Source organism: Staurois parvus, unplaced genomic scaffold, assembly GCF_062004578.1.
Source record: "Staurois parvus isolate SC_StPar_1 unplaced genomic scaffold, SC_StPar_1.0 ptg000147l, whole genome shotgun sequence".
In the NCBI taxonomy this organism is placed as follows: domain Eukaryota; kingdom Metazoa; phylum Chordata; class Amphibia; order Anura; family Ranidae; genus Staurois; species Staurois parvus.
The window spans coordinates 23574851-23601819 of record NW_028317943.1 but is presented as its reverse complement, the minus strand read 5'-3'; the positions used below and the strand labels follow the sequence as shown (position 1 = coordinate 23601819).

Below are 26969 nucleotides of genomic sequence, written 5' to 3'. Positions count from 1 at the left end.
AGCAGTAAAGCACCAGAGTTTGAAGACACGCAGGCTACCAAATAGGTAAGTATCACAGTTTTTCTTTTACAGGCTGTGTTTCCTTTACAAATGACCCTGCAACAACAAGGTCACTGCAAGCAGGCATATGGCGGCTGTAAGGCCATACCTCTGCTTTTTAAAAGGAGCCCTAAGTTTTATTATGTGTCCTGCTGGATTTTCCTCTCTACTGTAGAATAAATCTCTTACTATATTTCAAGGTAATCCAAAATGTTAATATTGACATCCTAAAGTTAACCTGTCATGAGAAGTAAAGAGAGGTCTCGCTTATCACCTCCTTCATAAAATTGCTAGGTGACGGAGCAGTCACTGACCCCAGAACAAATACATAGATTAGGAAAGCTATACTCGTTCTGTGTCAGTGACTCAGCATACTGAAACAAGAGTGTCAACATCACAGCCAGGCAAAGAGTATTTTCAGAAAGAGAGGTGAGCAATGGCATCATCCATTGTTCTCTGATGATAAGTTTCCTTTAAAGGAACAATGAGCTTCAGGCTAGTGAGAGTTTGTTACTAGCGCTGCAGATCATACACCCCCATCTTTCTTGAGACTATCATTACATCACTGAAAAATACTTCCAGAGCCCCTTGGCTGGAGTTAGTCTAGGTCTAAAGTTACTCTGGGACTTCAAATTAACCACATCTGTACAATGCAACCCTTGTCTTCAAAGCATACAAATCCTCCTCACAAGTACAAGAAATATGAATCTATGCAAACATGATGAATGAAAACTATCTAGTTTGCACACAATAAAACATAAATTATGCTCTGGGTTATTAAAATTGGTATCCTGTTTTTTTATTTTTGTTTCAGGAAAATGTGAATGCAAGGAACAAACATTAGGAAACCCAAAAGTTTTCTGTGGAATGAAATACTCCTATGGTGAGTACAGGGAAGAAACATTCCTGTGTGTCCTAACCTGGATTGGTTAGATATATTGAAGTGAAAGGTGACATATTTGCCTTTGTCACCAGTATAATGTCAATATCACTGAGCATTCGTTCATGTTAAAAATACACCTTGTACAAAACAACTATTTATAGTGATGCAGTAATAAGCAAGGGATAATGTTTCTGGATACATAGAAAATAGGGGTTTTGTCTGGATTAGTAACAGACGCCAGAGGCTGCGAAAGCTGAACGATTATGACTCAATGAATAACTAACAGCACAGCACCAATCTGTTTTCCTCTGGGAAACCAATCCCACCAGCCCTGTATACCCCTGAAGTATAGTAACATTCAGAAATGTACAAGATTTGGTACACTTTAAATTACTTAAGACAAACCTCATATTTAACTTAGTTGTTTTTTTTTATTAATAAATGCCTTATAATATCTTAGGGAACATTTTTAAAATGGGCTTATAAGCTGATTTGTAGACCATTTGACCTACATCAGCTGTTAATTTATTGTCCACGCTTGTTTTCACTATACATAGACTTCATCCACTGCTCACATGTGGTGGTTTCTTCGATTTCTGTTCACCTGCAGTGCGCATTCATCAATTTTTGCTCTCCTGCAATGTGTAGTCATTGATTTCTGTTTACCTACTATGTGTTACTTTCTGCTGGGTCATTCTTTCCATGATCATCTTGAGCTGGACCAAGCCAAGTGTCATAGAGATCAAAGTATATGAATCCATCTTGAATAGAATTCATAAAAATGTCTGCTATCACACCATAACCTAGCCATGCTTCAAAGCAGATCATTGACTCTACATCACTTTCACTTTAAAGACTACCCACTAGAAAACAACACTTTCATGGGGGTTTAACACATCATAAATGTCATAAGCGCATTAATGAGCATGGCTTCCTTCTTCATAATCAACACACATGTGAATGTGTAGGAAAAAAAGGGTGAGCTGTTCCTATAAAAATCAATAACTCAAATATGCACAGAGAATGGTAATCTCAAAAATAACATAACGTTAGTGCACAAATGCTTGCAACCAATTGTGATAATCATACAACATATGAAAAATATAAGTCTATTCTACACAGTATACTGTGATCTATGATGCCACACACTAATTTACTTGCAGGTGTCCATAAAATGTGATCATTCTTCCAAACACAACATAAACTTGCTTGTATAAGTGCTGCAAATATCTATCTCTAAGTGCAGTGCCTGCTTACCTTAATATTAGACCTAAAAGAAATAGGTCAGTATCCTTCTGCGGCTCTTTGCAGCCACTTTAACCTCCCTGGCGGTATTCCCGAGTGTAGCTCGGTGGTTAACTTTCAGTACCAAAAGCAGTGTCCCCGAGCTACACTCGGGATTACCCTGCAGCACTGCTCAGGGATTCCCTCCAGCACTTACCTTGTCCTTCGCTCCCGCGATGTTCCCCCTGCAGTGTCCCATGCCGGCATCCGTCTTCCAGGTTCCATTCCCTGTGAGCGTCGGGACAAAGGGAGGATGGAAGCGGCGGGAAATTCAAAAATTTTAAAAGTGACATTCACTCAATACACTAAATTCCCATAGTATAACATTACTGTATCAAACCATTTCACATACATTTTGTCCCGAGTGCTTTGTCCTGTGCCCTGCCTGCATTTTTACTGTTCTTTCTGCCTGGAAACTTAGAAAAGTCCATGGCGTCCAAAAAGCGTCCCTTTAGGTCAAAAGCGGTTTTAGACCAGCTAGAAAACAGCGATAGTAAATTAGAACCACTTGCAGAATTGAGTGATAGTGATTTGTGGGGAAATTCGTCATCAGACACTGAAAACGATTTTGCGACTAAGCTCAGTGATGTGCGAACTTGGTGCTCTATTTCAAATTTCAGTGTTTTTGGTTTGATTACATTATTGAATTAAATGTATTATTATTTTTTATGACTATTTATTATATTATAATTTATGATTTAATGTTTCTTATTTTATAATACCCGGGATGTTTACTAGACTCTAAAAAAATGACATAGTTCCATGCAAAAAAAGTACTGCTTTGAGCACAGAAATACTGACATAATCAGACCCCAAGGGAGGTTAAAATGCGGTCCCTCTAAGGCCCCATGTACACGGGACACTTCTGAACTATGGAAACTGACTGCTGGAAAACGTAGGTTAAAAAATGCTTTTGCATAATGCGTTTATGTGCATTTGCGTTTAGAAGCGTTTTTTAATGATAAGCACAGGATATCCTCCCAAATGCCCAGAATGCACTGAAAAGTGGTAAATTAGTAACTATTTCAGACTGTTTTAGAGAAATACAGAGAGTAGAAGCAGGGACAGCCGTATGTGTTGAAATTAGCTTAGGTGTGAGTTGCTCATTAACATTTCTTTTGTTTCCAAGGGTGGGAAAGGTGGATAGTGGAGTGAGTCATCAAGGCCACCTGGCAGGGGGTCTTCATGAGGAATATGAGGTGTGAATGGTCATTAAGATATCTTTTGTTTCCAAGGGTGGGAGAGGTCTGAGGTGTGAATCGGTCATTACAATGTGTGACAAGTTTGGTAGGAACATCCTGTTTTCAGTGTTTTGTCCATCTGAGTACCTTGAAAACGCTTTGGATGCATTTTTCATGATGAAAAAAAAGGCTCTGGGCAGCAGAAGAGTTAAAAAAAAATTTCAATCGCAAATGCTTATAAACGCAATTTGCTGCGTTTAACAGCGTTTACAAGCATTTTGCGTTTGAAACACTGATAATATCGACTGCTGAACGCAAGTTTTCTGCGTTCAAAAATATGACTAATCTCAAATGCCTGTAAACGATTGTAAATGAAGATGTGTGCATGGACACATAGGAAAACATTAGGGAGAGTTCAGGGGCTGCTGAAAAATCAGCTCAACAGTTCCTAAATGTATTTTATCAGCTGCAGTGTACATGAGCCCTAATAGACTTCACCTTGCTGGTTCCAGTGTGAATCAAGCTCAAAAAAAGGGAATAGCAAGCATAGCGCACCCTGTGTATTGAATAAAAAACTTTTTATTCCACTACATATGTACTCACAGTGGTATAATAAAATACAGCATTGAATTCAACTGAAACATGGAGTTTTCTCACCAAACTTCCGAATAGCACATGTCAGGAAATGACATCAACGGCTCCTCCCAACTAGTTTCATCACTAATCACGTGACTTTTTGGGAAGTTGGGTGGCATCATTTCCTGACATGCTATTCGGAAGTTTGGTGAGAAAACTCCATGTTTCAGTTGGATTCATTGCTGTATTTTATTATAACATTGAGAGTACATATGTAGCGGAATACATGTTTTTTTATTCAATACACAGGGTGTGCAATTGGTTGCAAGTATTTGTGCAATAATGTTGTTTTTAAGCTTAACATTCTCTGTGCATATTTGATTTATTGATTTTTAAAGGAACAGCGCACCATTTTTTCTATACATTACATGTTTTTGTCAAAAGTGAATGAGTACACTGATTTGATCGCAGCTGCAGTTCCACATACATATCACAGTACACTATTGTGTTTTATATAGTTATTTTTTTGGTTGGATATCACAGTTTTCAGTAGTTATATTACTTTTCTGGGGAGTTTTATACACATAGCAGCACATCATTTTTTCTTTTTTATTTGATACACTTGTGAATGAGCACTAGCAGATGCCTCTGCTGAGCACAATCAGGGAGCTTGATTTTATATTTAGGAAAATAAAATTACGCTGGGAAAAATACGCCACAACCATCATAGTTTGTTAAATGTCTCAATAAAGGTTGCTGTAGTAGTGTTTTAGGCTCTAGGAACCTGTATTTGCTTTTTGCACATCTAATTTGTGTATATCTTGACTGGTGGTTATCAGTCCTGGAATTTAGGAAAATGAACAACCTCCGATCAGTTGCTTAGTACCTTATGTTGCATTTCAGCTGGCTAATAAAATAGTATTTGTGCTTTGCATTCGTGCAATGTGCGCATTAAACTCCCTTTACATTTGTTAAAGCTGTCCCCACCTGTTTCCTTTCTGGGAGTGGATCAGGAGATAAGTTATGCCCAACAAAGACAGGGCGCCCTGCAGAGAAAGTTCAAGGGGTCTTGTGTCGGTGAAAAATTATGATTATGTGTTGCTCTAGCTTCCTGAGCGTGATAGTGATGATATTTAATCTTCCTTAACGATAAGGGGTGTAAGCAAAGAACAAATGAATAAATCTTACTGTAGCACACAGGTCCTTCACCCTTTCATCACTCTGTTTATGGAGGAGGAATATGAGCTTTATTACAAGCACAATTCATCACCTAACAACACTCCAGAGCCTTTAATAAGAAAGAGCGAACTGACTTGTACTCTGCCTATAAACACAACATCTTGCATCTTTCTCTTAATCTCTGATCACCCCATTCCAGTCAAAAAGCTATCATTTGATCACATTTAGAAAAACCAGAGGAAATACAAGTGCCAGTATAGCCAAAAAAAGGCAGCCTTTAGCAAGTAAATATATAAAGCACTAATGATGTGCAAGCTACTGTAATTCACAACAGTCATTTAGATTTCAGATTACTGTGGTCAGATAAGCTAAAAGGTGATTTTTTGATTTGTTGTCAAAAGTTCTAGTTTTTTTTTAAATTACAGTTGTTTTTTTTACCTGCTTCAATGTTGTATAATTGTGACCTCTCATTAAAATTAATATGTAGCGCAGTACTTGAAGCCCAAGTCCAGGAAAAAGAAAAAAAATTACCCTTGCAGTGCTGCTCTCTCTGCACTGCAAGGGTTAAAAGCTCGATATGCCTAGGGGTTAATGAACACACCACTTTACTTACCTTACACCCCAGTTCCTTCAGACCCTGTAGTGTATGCTGAGGAGGCTGGAGTGCAGCTGGAGCCGGTTATAGCTGCGAGGGAGTCTGCTGGAGCAAGGAATAAAGCTGGCTATACATGATTCTTTTTTTTTTTTTTCATTCGACCAGTGAGTTGAACAAACAAAAAAATGAGCCGATTTGCACACTTTGAATGTGTGGATGGGGTAATCTTTTCCGCTGTGTATTTGTATTCTGACAGCCAGGGAGCTGTAGCCAGATGCACTGATTGTTCAGGAAAAACCCAACAGGCTAGTTGTACGCAACTCAATCAAAATTCAGCCAATCACTGTTGAATTTTAATCCATGTATGGACAACTTAAGGTGTTTCGCCTTGATCCTCTGCCCCTAGACTAAACAAAATTTACCACTGCAAGGGTGCATTTTTATTAATTTTTCATGAATTGGACTTTAAATATAAGTACATCTGCATTTGCAATTTTCTTTTAGTCCCACAAATGTTTGTTCATCCTTCCAGTGAAGTCCACCTAATGCAGCTTTCTGTAATGTTGTGGCAACAATGCTGCACTGCTCCTGAATTCAGAGCAGTGTTACCACTCTCATGGTGGCTGTGCCTGCTTGCATTACAGTGGAAAAAGAGAATATTGTGGCATGGCTATTGGCATTGCCACGCCCACTGCTTTCTGAATGGGCAGAACTAATTCTGTTGCTGAAACCCTTCCACTGTGAGCTGCAGTGTCTAGGATGGGAAGCATGTGAGATGCAAATAAAGGAGGAAAAGTAAAGGATTTTTTTTCACTTTTTGAAGCTTGTGTATCACATAGTAACTTGATTTGGGACTTTCTTAAACTGTTATACAGTTTAATTTAGTTGTACTTTAAATGTGTGCACTAGTAGGGATTTTCATTAATGTAATTTCCTGTGTCTTATTTCTTATTATTTATTTATTATTTTTCTTAGGATTTATATAGCGCCAACAGTTTGCTCAGCGCATTACAATATAACGGCAGACAATACAGCAACAATACAGTACAAGAGGGAGCTCCTTGGAGCTTACAATCTAGTATTCTTAAATTATTTTTACATTTGGATACGTGTTTTTGACTGATTCTTAGCAAAATAGTTTTCCTAACCTGTTTATTAAATATTTCTTCTCTGACAGTGCTGAAAATAAAGATACTGTCAGCCCATGATAGGGGCTCTCATGCTGAAGTGAATGTGAAGATTAAAAAAGTTTTGAAAATGACAAAGTTAAAGATCCTAAAAGGAAAGAGGACCCTGTATCCAGAATCATGGACGAACCGTGGCTGCACATGTCCTATACTAAATCCAGGTAAAGTATCTCTAAACACGTTTATTACATGTATTTCTGAAAGGATAATGGTATCTTTGGTTGATTGAAGAAAATGGGAAGAGCGCTGTTCGGTATAGCAATTATTTTTTTTTACATTTTGTTGGAGCAATAATTAAGCAATCAATTTGGGTCTTTTACAACCCCACTTTTGCCTTAGTTTAAAAAAAAAAAAAGAATGAGTAACTGAATAATGAAATGAATAAATGATCATCACAAATTCCAACCCACCATCAATTTTCCATTACTGCATTGGGTAATTTAAAACTGGTTTATCATTGTTGTCATGATACTGATGGCACATGTAAGACCCCGTGCACACTGAGCATGTAGCCCCAGTATATGCGGCTCCAAAGTTTAGGTGCTTTGAAGATGGTATAGGTGCAGCACCGACCAGTCCAGCTGGCAGCAACTTTTTAAACTCTATGAAAGGCCGACTGCTGCTGCAGCTGGATTGGGCTGGACATCGCACCAAATGCGTCTAACACAGTATGCGCTTAGGAACAAATGTCCAGTACGGAGACTTCTTTGTGACTAGATGGTGCACCTGTACCTTCCACCGGCACCTAAACACTGAAGCCTCCTGCACCAGGGCTGAACACTGTGGGAGGAATGTGGAACAGCCAGAAATTGGAGCAGCTAGATCTGGAACAGCTGTCCATGGCAGCCAAGCAGCCCCTAGCTTTTTCAAAGCTTAACTGAACAACCTCAAGACAGAAGCTCATTAAAGTGGACTGAAATTTTTTTCCCCTCATGCATTCTATGCATGAAGGTAAAAATCTTCAGTGTGCAGTTTTCCCCAAGCCCCCCCCCCATCCTCCCCTGAGCCCAATCCCAGTCCACCGATGTACACGAGAGCAGAAACTCTCCCATTGCTTTCAGTCACAGCCAGTGAGGGTGGGGCGGGCCGAGCCGAGGTTTGTGTTTATAGACACACAGTGGTGGCTCAGGAGTGAACATACACAAGTGCCCCCAGTGCAAGCAGTTTGCTCTGGGATCACTCAGCGTTGGGGAGGGGTCTAAAACACCAGCAGGGGACCTGAGAAGAGGAGGATTGGGGCTGCAGGTAGGTATGATGTGTGTCATTTAAAAAAAAACAGCCCCTTTCAATTAGTGATTCAGTTACACAGATTCAGCAGCATGCATGTCATGACTGTTGGGTCTGCTGGATTTCTATTACTCTACTACACCTGCTAGTAAATTATTTGCCATGTAAAAACAGTGATTGATCAGGTTAGTGATGTCTGACTGCTATTATTTTGAACACAACTGTATATGCTGCTACATTTAGGTGAATGGACACTGGCCAAAAAAGCAGGAATTTCTGCCCAGATATAAACCTTCCCAGTTTCAGTGTCCTTAGGATCTGGATTGGTCACTACAGCCTAAAGGCTAAGAAGAATTGTACCCAGACCCCACATACTAAAGCAGGTATGGCCTGTAATGTCTGGCGGATGTCGCTAGATCCTGCAGGCAGGGTACAGTGTATCCTGTGATCTTGCTGGCAAGATGCTATACAGGTCTAAGGCAGTGATCCTGCTGGAGGGAATTTGACTCTGAGTCAATTGAGTCAATACTTTGTAGAACCACCTTTCGCTGCAATTACAGCTGCAAGACGTTTTGGGTATGTCTCTACCAGCTCATCCTCTGTCAGATTGGATGGAGAGCATCTTTGAACAGCAATTTTCAAGTCTTGCCACAGATTCTCAATTGGATTTAGGTCTGGTAAAACTGGCTAGGTAAAGTAGAACTATAGGCAAAACTTTTTTTTTTATTTTGGATAGAGTAAGCGACCCGTCTTTTTTTTTTTTTTTTCACCATCTGTGTACTATTGCATAGATTTCCCTTCACTTCCTGTCCCATAACCAAGCAGGAAGTGAGAGGAAATCCTTGAAAATTAGGGTAATTCCCCATTGGAAGATTTCCCCATTATTACTTTTCTGGGGACAACCCAAAATGTGGGATTTTCTTTTACTTTTGCTTTCAATGATAATGGTAAACAGGACAAATAGAGATGATGAATCTCCTTAACAGACAGCAATAAAAACTGACAAACTTTCTAATCCTTCTTCAGTATCCAAAACGAAAAAAAAAAGTTTGCCTTTAGTTATACTTTAAGATATGGGCAGAGAGTATACTCTGTTAATGGGATTCAGACACTGAAGGTCCTACCAATTGGAGTCTTGCACTTCTCAGTAGATGCCTTGGAACATTACATATAGCAGCTTACAAGGGTTGGCACCATCTCTGTCCACATGAGAAGCATTCTATGGCATAAGTGTTGGTCAGTGGAATTTCTCTGCAAGAAGTAAATCAAGAGGCTGCCCTTTTGAGGGTGAACATTGTGTGGACCATCGTGGGATGCCTTCATCCAGAAGCTGACCGTGAATGCATATTAAAGAAGGCAAAGGTGACAAGTCAGAAACTGGTAATGCCTTCAGAATCCAAGAGTTCATTTCTTAGATCACGAGCCACAGGCTCTAAACAAATGCTTGCATCCCAGTTCCAAAAAATAAATGGTCCCCCAGTATTGGGGGCAAATCCTCCTCACAGTGAAGGGGCTCCCCCACTCACACAGGTGTAGGGATGTCTATTGGTCTTCTTGGCTGTCTGGACTCATGACGATAGAGTCTGCAGCATGGTGTCCTGAGGTTACAAGCTGGAATTTTGCTACCTTTCCCACTCCATGCTTTATGCACACAAGGGTATCTTCAGATTTTTACACTTTACATTTGTTTTTGTATATTAAAATATTTATGAGTATTCTTTTGTAATCCTGAAAACCAGCACAGTAATTGCCAAAGTACAGTACAAGGATGTCATCAAGCACACAGTTGCCAACATTTTTTTTTTTTTTTAAAGTTCTTTTTATTGGTTTTGAAAAATATGTAGTACAAAACAGAGCCTTTGGGGCATTCCCCAGCTCAATACTATACAAAACAAAGAGAACATTTCTATCTAACATCCGGTGAGTCATCTCCACCCTCTCCAATAACTATAGGTCTATGTATTCCACAAACCGTAGAAAGTGTACCTTAGCCGCCTACCCTGGCAGAGACTAGAGTTGCTTATAGTGAACGTGTCCCTAGATCTTCAGGAAAGACTAAGACTCAGAAAGTCGTAGAGGGAACTAACATCTTTACAATATGGCAGTGAAGGGAGATTCTAGCCAGAGATCCCATCTTTTTTAAAATCATTTCCAATTACACTTTTCTACTGAGCAATTTTCTGGGTACATATTCTTTATGAGCTGACATAACTAAACCTGGATGTAATACTGTCTTTCAGGACTGTAGAACAATATACATGTAATTATGACTTTGGATTACATTCAAACATGCAACAAAGTTTCCTGCTTGCATTCCACTATTTTATTAAAATTTAAACTGCAGCAACTCCTTTGACTAACAAATTACCTTTTTTGTACCGTCATGTAGTCATTATTAAATGTATTTTCATATAACAATAGTATAAGTACAGGTATCTGTATATGTCTTGATATCAGTATCCTGTAATTCTCTGAACCTCAGGAATGGGAGTGAAGGGGTGCACTCTGACTTAATCAGGGTTTTATTGCTTTGAACACTGCAGTTAGTCTTCCTTCTTGAGCATGCTTATGGGAAAGAGGAGTAGAGAGATTATCTCATTTGTGCAACATTCACCAATCACAGGCTGGGGTAGGTTAGAGGCAATGCTGTATTGCTACAGAGGGGAAAGGTTAGGTCACCAGCCTTGCATGCCGACTGGCAATCTTGCCAACTGTAGAGGGTGTCTAGAGCTCAAGAGTGGCTATGTAGAATTACATGTAATATGGTAGTTCACATGCACTATATTGCCAAAAGTATTGGGACACCCCTCCAAATCGTTGGATTCAGGTGTTCCAATCCCCTCCATGGCCACAGGTGTATACAGTCAAGCAGCTAAGCAAGCAGAGTGCTTCTACAAACATTTGTGAAAGAATGGGTTGCTCTCAGGAGCTAAGTGAATTCAAGCGTGGTACTGTGATAGGTTGCCACCTGTACAATAAATCCATCTGTGAAATTTCCTTGCTACTTTTTGTCTGACATCAGTGCCTGACCTCACAAATGTGCTTTTGGAAGAATGGTCAAACATTCCCACAGACACACTCCTAAAACTTGTGGACAGCCTTCCCAGAAGAGTTGAAGTCCATCTGTGAAATTTCCTTGCTACTAAATATTCCACAGCAACTCAGTCATGAAGTGGGAGGCCAAGTAAAATGACAGAGCGGGGTCATCGCATGCTGAAGTGCACAGTGCGCAGACGTTGCCAACTGTCTGCAAAGTCAATAGCTGATGATCTCCAAATTTCATGTGGCCTTCAGGTTAGCACATCAACAGTGCGTAGAGAGCTTTATGGAAAGGGTTTACATGGCCGAGCAGCTGCATCCAAGCCTTACATGACCAAGTACAATACAAAGCGACGGATTTAGTGGTGTAAAGCACACCGCCACTGGACTCTAGAGCAGTGGAGATGTGTTCTCTGAAGTGACGAATCAGGCTTCTCTGGCAATCCGATGGACGTGTCTGGGTTTGGCGGTTGCCAGGAAAATGGTACTTGCCTGACTGCATTGTGCCAAGTGTAAAGTTTGGTGGAGGAGGGATTATTGTGTGGGGTTGTTTTTCAGGGGTAGGGCTTGTCAGCATACCAAGACATTTTGGGCAATTTCATGTTCCCAACTTTGTGGGAACAGTTTGGGGATGGCCCCTTCCTGTTTTTTAACATGACTGCACACCAGTGGACAAAGCAAGGTTCATAAAGACAGGGATGAGTGAGCTTGGGGTGGAGGAACTTGACTGGCCTACACAGTCCTGACCTCAACCCGTTAGAACACCTTTGGAATGAATTAGAGCGGAGAGTGCAAGCCAGGCCTTTTTGTCTGACATCAGTGCATGACCTCACAAATGTGCTTTTGGAAGAATGGTCAAACATTCCCACAGACACACTCCTAAAACTTGTGGACATCCTTCCCAGAAGAGTTGAAGCTGTTATCGCTGCAAAGGGCGGGCCAACTCAATATTGAACCCTAAGGACTAAGACTGGGATGCCATTAAAGTTCATGTGCCTTTTAAAGGCAGGCCTCCCAAGAATTTTGGCAATATAGTGCACATATGTATTTCATCTGTTTATTGGCTTAGGTGACACATAAACAATGCTAGGGCTGTTACCATGGAAAGTGGCTGACTAAAGTTTGGGAATCACTGGCCTAACATATAAACAAATGTTTTGGTAAATAGTTAATCATTTCCAAGATGACAAAATAAAAATATATGAAAAGTATTACATTACACTAATGCTTGTTGTTCTCCACAGGTCTGGAATACCTTGTTGCAGGGTATGAAGATGTACGCACTGGCCGTCTCATTGTCAATATGAAAAGTTTTGTCCAGCCATGGAAACCTGCCCTGGGCAAGAAAGTAATAGAGATTCTAAAGAAGGATTGCGTATGACAAGAGAAAATCGCACTGAAATAAGGAAAATAAAGAAGCCATATGGAGATCAAAGTTTAAATTACAGTGGACAGGGAGAGAGTGCAACACACCTGCAAAAAAAAAAAAAAAAAAAAAAAAAAAGGTCAGGCACTTGTGATGATGTAATTCTTCATCTGGCTACTTTACAAGACATACATTTGCTTTGCTGCCAGATAGAACTTCCTCTTTGTCAGTGTTCCGATGGCGTTGTGATGTTATAAAACAATATATGTCTTATGGCCACTTGTGCAAGGTGAATTCTCTACTGTCAATTTTTATTACTGAAGGTACCAGAGAAAAAAAATTGAAACTTTTGACATTCAGGAAGAGCTCCGAACTGCTTCCTTGAAATGTGGTTAAGGCCACCTGATGGATTCTTTATAGAAGTAATTGAAAAATCCAAGATGGGGGAAGGAGCTAGGATATTAGGGAGAGATCTCCCCACAAGACCCTCCTTAAATTGTAAATAGTATGTTCTACAAAGCACTTTACTAATTGTTAATGCCTATTGCAAAAATCCCCTTTTGCTTTTTTATTTTTTAAACAGGACAATGGGGTTTAGTAAGCTATAGAACTGAACCCACACTATAGACACCTTAAAAAAGGACTGTATTTTATGTGTTTTTATATTTGTTGTCTTCAAAAGATTTATTTATGTTTCAAAGCCATTTCATGATACACGACATACAATTAAAAATGTGGACCTTTATGTTGCATGCAATTTTTTGTTAGCCCTTTTATAACTTGTAAAAAATGAAGATATGCAGAAGAAGTCTTCTCTTTCTAGAGAATTTTGGATAGCTGAGTTTGTTGTATCAACTTAACCTTATTGAGAACCAAGAGCTATTTGTAACTTTTGATATAAATAATGAAATAGAATTTGAGGCTTTGTTCTAAGCACTATCTCCTGTTATACTCCAGCTTCTATTTTACTGTCTTTACACTTCTTCATGTTAAGTGTCGCTGATGACGTTTCTAAAGCTAACAAACTTTAGATGGCTGTAAGATGTTGAATGATCCAGCTGCCAACTGATCTTTCTTCAGGAGTGCACAATAATACATTTTTAAATCCTATTGCTGTGGATGTTTAGGATCCTGCACATAGCCTGATATATCTCCCATCTCATGCGGTGAAAAAGTGTACACTATTTAAGAAAAAATGTAATCTGACAACTGTATAAAGTTCTGCTATGCCTATCCATAGCAGACTGGGTATATATTAGAAATCCTGGAATTCTATCAGTTAAAATCATAGCTTTATGGTCTACTGATATATTAGCACAATAACAGTTTCTACCATATCATCTCAGATAAAGCCTTGAAGTACCATATACAGTTGTGTTCAAAATAATAGCAGTCAGACATCACTAACCTGATCAATCACTGTTTTTGGTAGAAATAATATTTCTACATGGCAAATAATTTACTAGCAGGTGTAGTAGAGTAATAGAAATCCAACAGACCCAACAGTCATGACATGCATGCTGCTGATTCTGTGTAATTGAATCACTAATTGAAAGGGGCATGTTCAAAATAATAGCAGTGTGGAGTTCTATTAGTGAGGTCATTCATTCTTTGAAAAACAGGTGGCAATTATTGCCCTTATTTAAGGAAGGAAGGCAGCAAATGTTGGACATGCTGGTTACAGTGCATTTCTCTCTGAAATTCTGAGGAAAATGGGTCGTTCCAGACATTGTTCAGAAGAACAGCATACCTTGATTAAAAAGTTGATTGGAGAGGGGAAAACTTATAAAGAATTGCAGAAAATGATAGGCTGCTCAGCTAAAATGATTGCCAATGCTTTAAAATGGCAACCAAAACCTGAAAGACGTGGAAGAAAGCGAAAAACTACCATTCGAATGGATAGAAGAACAGCCAAAATGGCAAGGACTCAGCCAACAATCAGCTCCAGGAAGATCAAAGAAGGTCTAAAGTTACCTGTGAGTACTGTTACAATTAGAAGACGCCTATGTGAAGCCAAGCTATCTGCAAGAAGCCCCCGCAAAGTCCCACTGTTGAAAAAAAGACGTGCTGAAGAGGTTACAATTTGCCAAAGAGCACATTGACTGGCCTAAAGAGAAATGGCGCAACATTTTGTGGACTGATGAAAGTAAGATTGTTCTTTTTGGGTCTAGTGGCCGGAGACAGTTTGTCAGACGACCCCCAAACACTGAATTCAAGCCACAGTACACTGTGAAGACAGTGAAGCATGGTTGCGCAAGCATCATGATATGGGGATGTTTCTCATACTACGGTGTTGGGCCTATTTATCACATACCAGGGATCATGGATCAGTTTGAATACATCAGAATACTTGAAGAGGTCGTGCTGCCTTATGCTGAAGAGGAAATGCCCTTGAAATGGGTGTTCCAACAAGACAACGACCCCAAACACACCAATAAACGTGCAACATCTTGGTTCCAGACCAACAAGATTGACGTTATGGAGTGGCCAGCCCAATTCCCGGATCTTAATCCAATAGAAAACTTGTGGGGTGACATCAAAAATGCAGTTTCTGAGGCAAAACCAAGAAATAGAGAAGAACTGTGGAATGTAGTCCAATTATCCTGGGCTGGAATACCTGTTCACAGGTGCCAGAAGTTGGTTGACTCCATGCAACACAGATGTACAGCAGTTCTCAGAAACAGTGCTTATACAACTAAATATTCATTAAGTGATTCAAAGGAAAGCAAAATCTTCAAACATTTTTCAGTTTATATAGTGAATGTTTGAGTTTGTAAAGAAGAATACAAACACTGCTATTTTTTTGAATGGTCTAATATTCACTTTTCTTCAATTGTTTTAGAGGAACAACACAAATTTGATATATTTTTCTTCATGTTTTGATTTGAAATAGAATGTTTAGTGTTCCCAATGCATTTGTGTGTATGGAAATAAAAGCTATAAGAAGGATTTTTAGCTTTATTCACTTTTTTCAACACACTGCTATTATTTTGAACACAACTGTACATATACATTCTGTTTGCCAGCACGGTCAATCAGCAACCCATGGGATACTTTCATCTGTACTAGATATCCTAAGGGGATCTCCTTCAACAGGAGGGTTCAGAGGGTTTGCCGTGATACTTTTTTATGTGCACTAACATCCAAATTTTCAGGACACACTTTTGGGATGTATCCTTTCTTCAAGGTCTTAGCAGTACTAATCATTACTGCTAGGACCTTGAAGAAGGAGGTACACCCTAAAAGCTTGTCCTGAAAATTTTGATATTTAGTGCAAATAAAAAAAAAGTATCATGGACAGTACTCGATTGGTTTTGTTACAAGTGCATTAATACAGCTACAATCACCTCAGAGGGTTGAAACAGCGATACGCCTTGTATTGTCCACTCAAACTGCAGTTTTTGCTTAGTGGTTTCTATATACAAGCATGCTTGTAAGATAAAAGCACTTTGGGGTTCGCTAAGCGTAACATAATTCTTACGTCTATGACCAGTATTAATGGCTTCATATCGGAGGAGAAAATCCCACATCACAAGAGAAAAACTGTCCCAATGAAATCAGAATACTGCGGACAGCTGTCCCCCTCACTTTCTCTTATCAAAGACACATTCTCACGCCGTCTCCCTCTTAGTAACTGGTGTCAGCAGAGGAAAGTGTGTTGATATATTATCGTCTTCTTAATTTAAATAGGATAGTGTTCCACATACTGTAAATGTTTAGGATATTAATCAGCTGACTTTATCAATAGATATACAAAATGCTTTCAACAAACTTCATTAAATCTGAGTAATGTAATAAATGGAGGTTATTAAGAAATACTGAAGAGATGAAATCAGTTTCACAGTTTAAAGCTATATGATGAATAACATGATTTAAGTATTAACTATTTAATTTAGAACAGATTGCCATGGTAGATGAATCACTGTAGTTCATTTCTCTGTGGACATTAATCTCTATAATGCTATCAGTTGCATACAGTGAAATGTTTTACAGGTGATATTGCTTACTCTGCACATGGTATAACTGAATTCATCATCAACAATATCCGGTAACGATACTTTTTCATTTAATTTATAAATATTTTAATAGTGTATGTGCTAATGAAAAGTAAGCACAATTACTGATTGGATTTCATTTATCAATGTTACATTATTAACTAACATGGATTTAAGGTACATCAAAGGATATTTTGTACCAAATGGCACTAATAAAGTGATACTAAAGGTTCCTATTTAAAAAAGAAAATAACAAACGTTATACTTACCTACTCTGTGTAATGGTTTTGCACAGGTCAGCCCCAATCCTCTTCTTTTTGTGTCCCCTGCTGGCTCTCCTGGCCCCTCCAAGCTGCTTGCTCTGGGGGCACTCGTACGTGCTTGTCCCCGAGCCACCTCTGTGTCTATGAGACACACAGAGTGCAGCTCAGCCTCGCCCACCCAGTCCCTCACTGATTGTGATTGACAGCAGCAGGAGCCAATGGCTACCTCTGCTGCGGCTCAGCCAATGAGGAACGAGGGACTGGGAGAGCCGCTTTTCTCATGCTCAGGTGAGTATTAAGAGGACTAAGGGGGAATCTGCACACAGAAGGTTTTTTTTACCATCATGCATAAAATGCATGAAGGTGAAAAAACCTTAAGCCTTTAGAACCACTTTATAAAGCATTCCATTTGTGCAGTTGTTAATGGGTAAAGTCATCTCAAAATGGATAACTCTCCCTGGAGGCTAAAAATATTCTAATGACATTCTTTAGCCCACATGACTACAGCCCTCAGAAACACATACACTTTCCCCAATACACACTCAACAACAGACTAACTGGTAGATTTCATGGCACCAAAATACAAATTAAAGTGTCATAAAACCCTCATACTTTTTGGTGTGATTATTTGTAAAAGTATGGTCTCTGCCTGTCTTCATAACCTTTTCAGCATACGTTTTTGAAATCTTAGTAAGTACCCGGTTGATCCTGCTGGATCACCTAACTTCCTTATTCTGAGTGGCAATGGATTAGCAGCCGATCCTCTGTATCCTCCGTTGCCACTCTCAGTACACATGCTCTGGCAAGAACATTTCTGCTTCCTCCTTTCAATGCATGCAGCCTTACGTGACGACTTTGATAGATTTGCAAAGTGTTCAGAGAGTTGTCCACAGCTACTCCACCTTTCTTTCTGTCCCATGTCACAATCCGCATCACAATAAGAATCGATCTGATGCTGATTGTGATAATGCAGTGCGTTGCCAGTCAGTCATGTGCTTCTCCCCCTAGGCTGATCAGATGCTGGATTGACAGCACACTCTATTCTTGATAGCCTGAAAGGGAGGGCATGAAAAAGCATGAAAAATGGTTAAAGAGACATCATAGTACATGTGACACACTGGCTTAGCTGCACCCTCTGCCCGGGTTGTGCTACAGTGATAACTGTGATAATGATCACATGACCCAAGGAGAAGTACTAAAAGTAGAAACACCATAATTTCATAATAAACCATTTTATGTACATGTGTTACTGTGGCTGTGGCCTAGCTATGCAAGAGGGCAGATGTCTGAGTTTACTACCGCTTTCATTTTCATCACTCATACATATTTGGCCCTAAGGCTCATAAAAAATGTAATATTCTTTTATTGCAGCTGAAAGGTTATTCATTACACTCAAAAAGACTAATCTACCAAACTTTGAAAAAATATATACTGAGTTACAGTATTATTAACTTGAGCATGGACCCAAACATTAAACCTCAATCTAACCCTTAAAGCTGTACCAAAACCAAAATTGTAATATTTTGCAGCTTTCCAATCATTAGATGTGATGGCTGCATTTGTTTTCTTGTTTAGGCCATTTCCCTTCCATTTTTACCTGGTGATCTGGCCAGTGACATACCTCCAGTATTAGGGTACCTATACTCTGAATGAAGGAGAAACATACCTGGTTGGTCTATTTTGTGCCCTAGGCAAGACCAGCTATTTGCACACACCCACCACCCCAAAAATAAATCCTTAAAATAAAAAAACTCCACGTGGTGCTAATCCTTGCTACGTTATGTTTAATGATTATATATATATCATTCAAATAGAAAACAGTACAAAATATAATGTATGAAAATAAAAAGTAAACGAAAGATATTACCATAATAAGTTTCAGCTCTCTTAAACTAAAAATATTTAGTTATCCAAGAAATTGTACCTATGGCATACATTACCATTTACATAGGACACATAATTCTTAATTCTTTTTAAAGAAAGAAAAAAGTGGAAAGGAAAAAAAAGGGGGGGGGGAGATGGAAACAAATGCACTGCGACAAATGCCAATCATTAAATAGAATAATAGTAAGCCATACTTATTCAACAAATAAACTCATTAACATTGATTCAAGATTGAAATCCATTAACTCCTTGGCGCCGGCGCCTCCCGGCCCTTTAAGGGTTTTAAAAGCTGGGAGGCGGGGCAGGGTTTTAGGATCATGTGACCGCCGTGATTCGCCGTCACAGCGGTCACATGATCAGGAAACGTCCCGATCAAAAGAGGAGATTGGGATCTTTCCGTGAGTACCAGACATGTGTGCTGGGAGCGCACAGGGCGCGCGCTCTCAGCACATATGTTTTTCTTTATTGCACGCAAATGTGCGGCCGCTCAGCGGCTAGGCCCAGACGCTGGGAGGCCGCACATTTGCGTGTGGCCAGCGTGAAGGGGTTAAGGATGAAAAACCGTTAGAGGTCTGAAATTACATCATAGTACAGTGTAGTAGTGTTAAACACAAACCAATGCGTAAATGTATAAAAAATAATATGTAAGCGAGTGCTAAAGAACAGATATGAATATTTAATTATTTACGTATAAATGATTATTATGGTAGTTGCTGGCACTCAGGATATAGGTAACATTCCCAATGTAAACGTGTGTAGAAAAATGCAGCACTTTTTCTACACACGTGAACACAAACCAGCATGCCCATATCTTAGAATATTTGGCAATTGAACCCCTAGCCATAAATGTTAGTTCTTCCATTAAACAAAGATCATTACCTTGGCATAACCACTGGGACAGACTAGGTAGAGATTGTCTCCAAAAAGTTGGGATCAAAGATTTGGCAGTGTTTAATAAATGTGGGGTCACTGACCTTCTGTATTAGCATATTGTTTCTGCCATGCAATGAAACAAAAAGGTTCAAACCTAATTACTTCATCCTGTATCAAGTTGATCATGTCAGCAACTGCCTACCAGAACGGGCATAAAAAAGGACAAAACCACCATATGTGGCCATATGTGGCTTTGCTTCCACAATCTCTCCAGCACTCCAGGGTGAGTTCGATGTATACATATCTTGAAGTTTGACTGGTGTATAATGCCAGCGTTACCTCTGTGTGGAGCTGGGAGGAAGTGATATTGTGCACAGCACGGCTTGCATGGCACCTCGTGGACTGGATACCTCTTTTTCACGGATTTACTGATGTTTGCAGGAGACAGCTTCGTCTCCAGCTTACATCATCCAATCCTGTTGGGACAGTGACATCAGGACCCAGAAGTGACGTTTTACGTGTTGCTTTTGGGTCATTAACAGGAAGGGGAGATCAGTGAACAGGTGTTCGCTGATCTCCCTCCCTTCTGCCGGTGGCACCCACCATGCAGGTCCGCTGATGGGAATTCTCCTCTTGGGAAGCATGGCAGAGCACATGGGGGGGGGGGGAGTGATCTGGAGGTTGCACAGCTATTGGATCATTTCCACCTGGCAGTCAGCCTACCACATTTACACAGACTCATTGAGATGCTTCCTGTTAGTTCTTATTTATGCTTGTGTTTGTAGTACGGCAACAGGCGGTTTTACACAACATCCTGTCACTATTGCCATACTACGGTGGCAGTGCCTTTGCAAGATAATGGGAAGTGATTGGGGGACAGTAAACATGTGGCTCAGCCACTCATTTTTAACCATTTCCATACCGGGCACTTTTACCCCCTTCCCTCCCAGGCCACTTTTCAGGTTTCAGCGCTCTCACACTTTGAATGACAATTGCGTGGTCATACAACATTGTACCCAAACTAAAATTTTATCATTTTCTTCACACAACTAGAGCTTTCTTTTGGTGGTATTTAATTTTATTTTTTGCTAAATTAACAAAAAAAGACTGAAAATTTTGAAAACAAACCACGTTTTTCTTTGTTTCTGTTATAAAAGTTTGCAAATAAATAATTGTTCTTTATAAATTTAGGCCAAGATGTATTCTACTACATGTCTTTGGTGAAAATAACCCAAATTAGGATGTATTTTTTAGTTTGTAGGAAAGTTATAGAGTTCACAAACTATGGTATAGATCTGAATATTGATCAATCCTGAAGTACTGACAGCCAATCTAATTTCTTGAGGTCCAAGAATGTCAGAACAGTACAGATATCCCCCAAATTACCCCTTTTTGAAAAGTAGACAGTCCGACGTACTTCATAAAAGGCATGGCGAGTTTTTTGAAGTTGTATTTTATTTGTCATAATTTTTCGGAAAATGAAAAAATAAAAAAAATAATTTTCACTATTTTTTTTTACATACTGTCACCAGTGCACTACAGCGTCATCATATAACTGGCATGGCGGTGATCAGGGACACTGACCGATTGGTCACAGCAGGTCACATGGTACCGGCAACGGGGGCCGATACTCAGATCTGTCATCGGCCGTGTCCGAGGTACGCGGCCGGTGACAGATCGCGCCGCTGTGCGGCTCTGCAAGCGCAAAAACTGTGCATGCCTGGGAGGACGCCATATGGCGTCCACCCGGAAATCTACAGCATTTTGCCAGCCGCCAAACGGCTATTGGCCGGGCGGCTATTGGTTAATGTCCCTCAAACACAAGTGTAAATAAGAACAGGAAGAGAACAATTAGGAAAATCTGCTCAACAGAACAGCATTAAAAATCTTCCAGAAGTTTTAATATATCCCCATTCTATTAAGATCATTTAGCTGGAGTTATGCTTTAGTTTGAGCCTAAACCCTAACTTTAAAGAAGAATTCTGGGATAGGCAAAAACAATCACCGATTAGTACACCCTCTACACAAAACACTAAATAGTTAATACATTTGTGAAATTCCTTACCATTTAGGAGAAGTCTGATTTTTCATGACCTCATCTCTGTAATTCAAAAGATAACAGCATCTGCTGTGCCAAGGGAGAGGTGTAACAGCAGGGATTACATCATATCCTCTCCTCTCTCTCTGCAGTAAAAGGAAACTACAGTTCCCATCATCCGCCGGGAATTGTAGTGAATGTGGGTGGTACGCTAGACCTTTTCAGGTTGAGTGTGTCTGAGAGTCTTGGTCCGCCCACCACTGTAAGTGGGGCTGAAAAACAACACTGCTTCCTGGAGAAAGAACTACAGAAGGGATTTGCCAAGACCAGTGGCTGGAGGAATAGGAAGCATAGCAGTCACTGGTCTTGCAAACCAAAGAGAATGAATGGTTTGGTTTGAAAATGAATAGGCTACTTCATGGTGTTCCTGACAGTCACTCTGCTTTCCTATTAAAACCTCACCACACTAGGCATGAGAGCACAGCATGGTCACTTCTTTAGCTGTGCCGAGAGCTCAGCCTGCTCTCCTCCAATGATCAGACTTGTCCTGACACTCACCCCATACACAGTCATTCAAGATCTGTGTTCTGCTGTTTCTCCTCCCCGAACTATTTATGCAGCTAAGAACAGAGGGTAAATGATCACTTATTAAAAAAGGCATTTATAATGTTTTTTTTTCTATCTATACACAAATGTTTAACCTTTCATTTCTATTTTAAACTGAATGGGTTGTTTTACAAGGTAAGGCTTCATACTGTATATACTTTAAGCTACCTTAACTGTTACCTATGCCTAAACATAACCCCAGCTCTTAACTTAAAAATAATTCCTAAATTTCTAAATCATTAAATATCATAGAGAATAATTGTGGAGAGAATTAATGTTTATATTACTTTGTAGTATTTAGTTGAAAATGTCAGAAGAGAAAAGGAGTTCTTAGAGTTAATAGGAATAGGCAGTAGAGCAGCACTTGCAGGTTTAGAAGCAGACTCTGGGCAGGACAGAAAAGAACAAGAAGGCACTAGAGCAGCACTTGCAGGGGTAGAAGCAGACTCTGGGCAGGACAGAAAAGAACAAGAAGGCACTTCTAAGTGCAATACATCCACATATTTATTGGTGAAAACCACTTAACGGGTACAGCGAGCGCTCAAATCAGAATAAATACAAATAAAAATTATATAAAGTAATGACGATAATCATTAAAACAGCTGCATACAGTATGCACCAACATAGGAACCCTAAAAGCCCAGTAAAAAACAATAGAAAAGTGCAGCGCTGGATAGTTAACACCAATAAATTAATAATATCACTAATACAGTAGAAACTTGTGCGCATCAGCAGGCGCAAAATGTGATAGGATTAAAAAGTCTGAAATTCAAAGTGTTCAAAATAGTGCAGGCTTGATGTGATCAGGTCAGCAGATAGGTGTTTACTTCATATATTATCAATAGTGACTTCTAGTGAAAATCCGTGCGATCCAATCCGTGTGATATAAATATATAAAATGCGCTCTCACCAGATGACATTAAGTATGCGAATTAAGCAGAATAAGTGTCAGGGCCTGGACTTGAACCTGGGACTTCTACTGTATCAGGCAGTAACTCTTCTCACTGAGCTACCTGGGATGCTGGACAACACTCTGCCTGATCTATTGGATATTCCTGCCTTGTGCCTTGTTTTCTGATGAACCTTGAACTCCTTGCTCCTCCCATGAACTTCCTCATAAAAGCCATGTCCATGCACTTCCTCGTTGCCAGATTATTGTGCCTTCCAGCCAATATCCCACTCATCCTTACTGCTGCCCTCTATATCGTTTGTGACCGACCTTTGGCCTGTGACTGACTCCGCTTTTGTCTAATCCCTGAACTGTTCGATCCGCTATTGGTTTCCAGCTTGCCCTTTCCCTGGTGGGTGATCCTGAGACTGCGACCTGGTATTCACACGCAGCCAAATCCATCTCCACCATTTTGAGCTCTGGTGAAGACCGGGGGATACTTAAACCCCTCATCTCAGGTGAGCCTGCGTCATTCCCAGGGTGACCCGCTGGTGTACCTATCCTGCTGGTTTCAGGTAAGCCTTACACTGCTGTAGCAATTGGTCTCTGAACCTCACCTCACACCGTGACAATAAGGCACTGTAGAGAGCCCCTTTAGGTAGATCTGTCAGCCAGCCTGGAACAAGGATCCCTCCTCTGGACACAAGCTTCCTGCAGCCACGCTTTCTCTGGAGATCTCTGAGCTTAGCTCAGATTGGAGCCAATGAAAAAAAATTCCTCATAGTGTAGTATTATAAAGTGTTAATTTATTCATAAATGTTCATCCAGCCAGATAAAAAATAATGCTGTTGCGTTTAGCAACTAAAATTGTAAGTACAGTAAAACTTCCTATAGATAAAAACCATGTGGTTGATCAGCCACTCTCCAAATGGCCGCCGGACCTTCGTGCGGCATCAGCGGCGTGACGTCACGATGTACGGCTCCTCCTTGACGCATTTCGGGCCGAGCACGTTATCAAAAGGGTTTATTGATTGGTTAAAACCACTTACAGAAGGTGATAAGGCTCAGACATATGAAAACGTCAATGCAGGGCACCTGTCACTGTGTCCTGGAGCTCACTGTACCGGCCAGCAGCAGCAGGGGAGATCAGGTGCAATTCCAAGATGGCCACCGCTCTTCCTGGGCTGCCATGGAACACGCCGTGCGTGTGTAACGCACATCCCGGAAGTGACGTCAGTAGTGGGCAGTGACACGTTTAAGAGCATGTGCAATCGCCCCTTCATCAAGACCGTGACCCACTGTGAACTGAGCCCATATTCCCATAGGTGTACCAATCAAATGTGTGGAAAATGTCACCTGCTAGGGAAGGAGGTGAAATACCGAAGGGGCTATGCAATCTATGCTAATGATATCAAACCCATATTATAGTACTAATCTCAAGCTCCTCATTCAAACCTCCTGGGGATAGTACATCCAAAGCTGTGTCTCTCTTTGGCATAGACGTTGGAACTTTTTGGCAACAGGTAAATTGGCAGGTACGGCTTCTATGTCCCAGACTCTAAGGCCATCAGTAGATTTGGCATGGTATTCCATATAGTGTCTGGAACACTGTGTATGTTTTTACCATCCTCAATGAATCGACAATGTTCAACAAACCACTTCCGAAATGTGTGGATTTGCACATCAAGCAACATGGTTTGTGGCATCTACACCCTGTTCCAAATTATTATGCAAATTATATTTTTCTTATTTACCTAAATAATTGATGTAAATAACAGTCAGCATAATTCTCATGTTATCAACTATTAAGAGTACAATTCAAATTTTATTGAAAAAACCTCCTAATAACAGTATTTTTTTTAAACATAAAAAACTTATAATGCACTGTTCCAAATTATTACGCACAGTAAGTTTCAAAACACTTTATAGGTTGCAAAGAACTGAAAATTGTCATTTGTTGTGTTTGCAGCATATTTACTGAAATCAAAAGCTATTTCAATCAAACTTTTAACAACATTTTAACAGGTCATGTTACTTTTTAACATAGGACCCCTTATTTGATAGCAGCTTCACAAGTTTTGCATCCATTGAACTTGTGAGTTTTTGGACAGTTTCTGCTTGAATTTGTTTGCAAGATGTCAGAATAGCCTCCCAGAGCTGCTGTTTGGATGTAAACTGCCTCCCACCCTCATAGATCTTTTGCTTGAGGATGCTCCAAAGGTTCTCAATAGGATTGAGGTCAGGGGAGGATGGAGGCCACACCCTGACTTTCTCTCCTTTTATCCCCATAGCAGCCATTGATGCAGAGGTATTCTTTGCAGCATGCGATGGTGCATTGTCATGCATGAAGATGATTTTATTACGGAAAGCATAGTTCTTCCTTCTGTACCAAGGAAGAAAGTGGTCAGTCATAAACTGCACATACTTTGCAGAGGTCATCTTTACACCTTCAGGGCCCCTAAAGGGGCCAACCAGCTCTGTTCCCATGATTCCGGCCCAAAACATGACTCCACCACCGCCTTGCTGACGTCGCAGCCTTGTTGGAACAGGATGGCCGTCCACCAACCATCCACTACTCCGTCCATCTGGACCATCCAGGGTTGCACGGCACTCATCAGTGAACAGGACTGTTTGAAAATTAGTCTTCATGTATTTTTCTGCCCAATGCAGCCATTTCTGCTTGTGAGCATTGGTTAGTGGTGGCCGAATAGAAGGTTTATGCACAGTTGCAAGACTCTAGAGGACTCTACACCTTGATGTTTGTGGGACTCCAGAGGCACCAGCAGCTTCAAATATCTGTTTGCTGCTATGTAATGGTATTTTAGCAGCTGCTCTCTTGCTCCGATGCATGAATCTGGCAGAAATCTTCCTCTGCACGAAACTTTATCTGCACAATGTTTATCTGCATGAACCCATCTGTGCTCTGAATCAGCCACAAATCCCTTAATAGTCTGATGATCATGCTTAAGTTTTTGTGAATCGCTGACAGAGAGCACAGCTGCAGTAGCTGTGCTTTCTGTCAGTTCCCTGACAGCTCCAGGACAAGCTGATCGGGACAGAAGAGTTTCTCTCTCCCGATCAGCGGTGTCCTGTGCAGTACACACCCCCGCCCCCTAGTAAAACACTCCCCTCACACAGTTAACCCTTTCCCTGAAAAATAAACTTAACCCCTTCCTCCCCAGTGCCATTAGTACAGTGTCAGTGTTTTGTTTTTTTTGCACTGATCACTGTATTGGTGTCACTGGGGATGTCAGTGACCCCAAGTCAGTACCCCCCAATGTCAGAATGTCCGCCGCAGTCCCGCCATAAGTCGCTGATTGCCTCCATAAGTCACTGATCGCCGCCATTATTAGTATAAAAAAAAACTAAAAATCCCAGTATCTTTCCCACCTGTCAGGGATCCGGGTGTGACCAGAAATGTGTGGACTGACACAGGGAAGTAGCAGGCTTCAGGAACACAGGCGTAGTCAGGGCTGGAGAGGTGGAATGGTCAGGCGGGCCGTAAGGTACTGTCAGGCACTGCCCGGCGGGATCTCTAGTGACCCACAGAACAGGATTCCCCAGGGCGCGGAGTCTAAGCCCCAGTCTGCCTTTTCACCAGAGCCCCTGATGGTGGGGATGGACTTGGCGCAGGACTGAGACCAGGTTGCGGCCCCTGAGTGCACCCAACTGTGGTAGAGGGGTCCGCCGAGGGTATGTACCGGGGGAAAGCCTGATGTGAAAGGGCTGGCAGGTTTGGACAGTAGTGACTGGATCCGTGCGGGATGGATGGATTATCTTTGTAGCATCAGGCGTAGTCAGGCAGGCCAGGTCAGCAACGTGCGGGCAGTGAGGTACCGGAGGAGCAGGCAGAGAATAGTCAGGG

At 40.7% G+C, this 26969-nt stretch overlaps 1 protein-coding gene across 1 annotated transcript in view; it reads left to right on the top strand.

The window, feature by feature from the left end:
• Positions 1-13301, top strand: part of NTN4 (netrin 4) — a 173864-nt gene extending 160563 nt beyond the window's left edge. The window contains exons 8-10 of the mRNA XM_089674130.1: positions 854-922; positions 6915-7085; positions 12435-13301. Of these exons, the coding sequence (XP_089530256.1) occupies positions 854-922; positions 6915-7085; positions 12435-12571 (377 nt within the window). The 3' untranslated portion in view covers positions 12572-13301. The remainder of the gene's footprint in view (positions 1-853; positions 923-6914; positions 7086-12434) is intronic.
• Positions 13302-26969: the final 13668 nt, after the last annotated feature.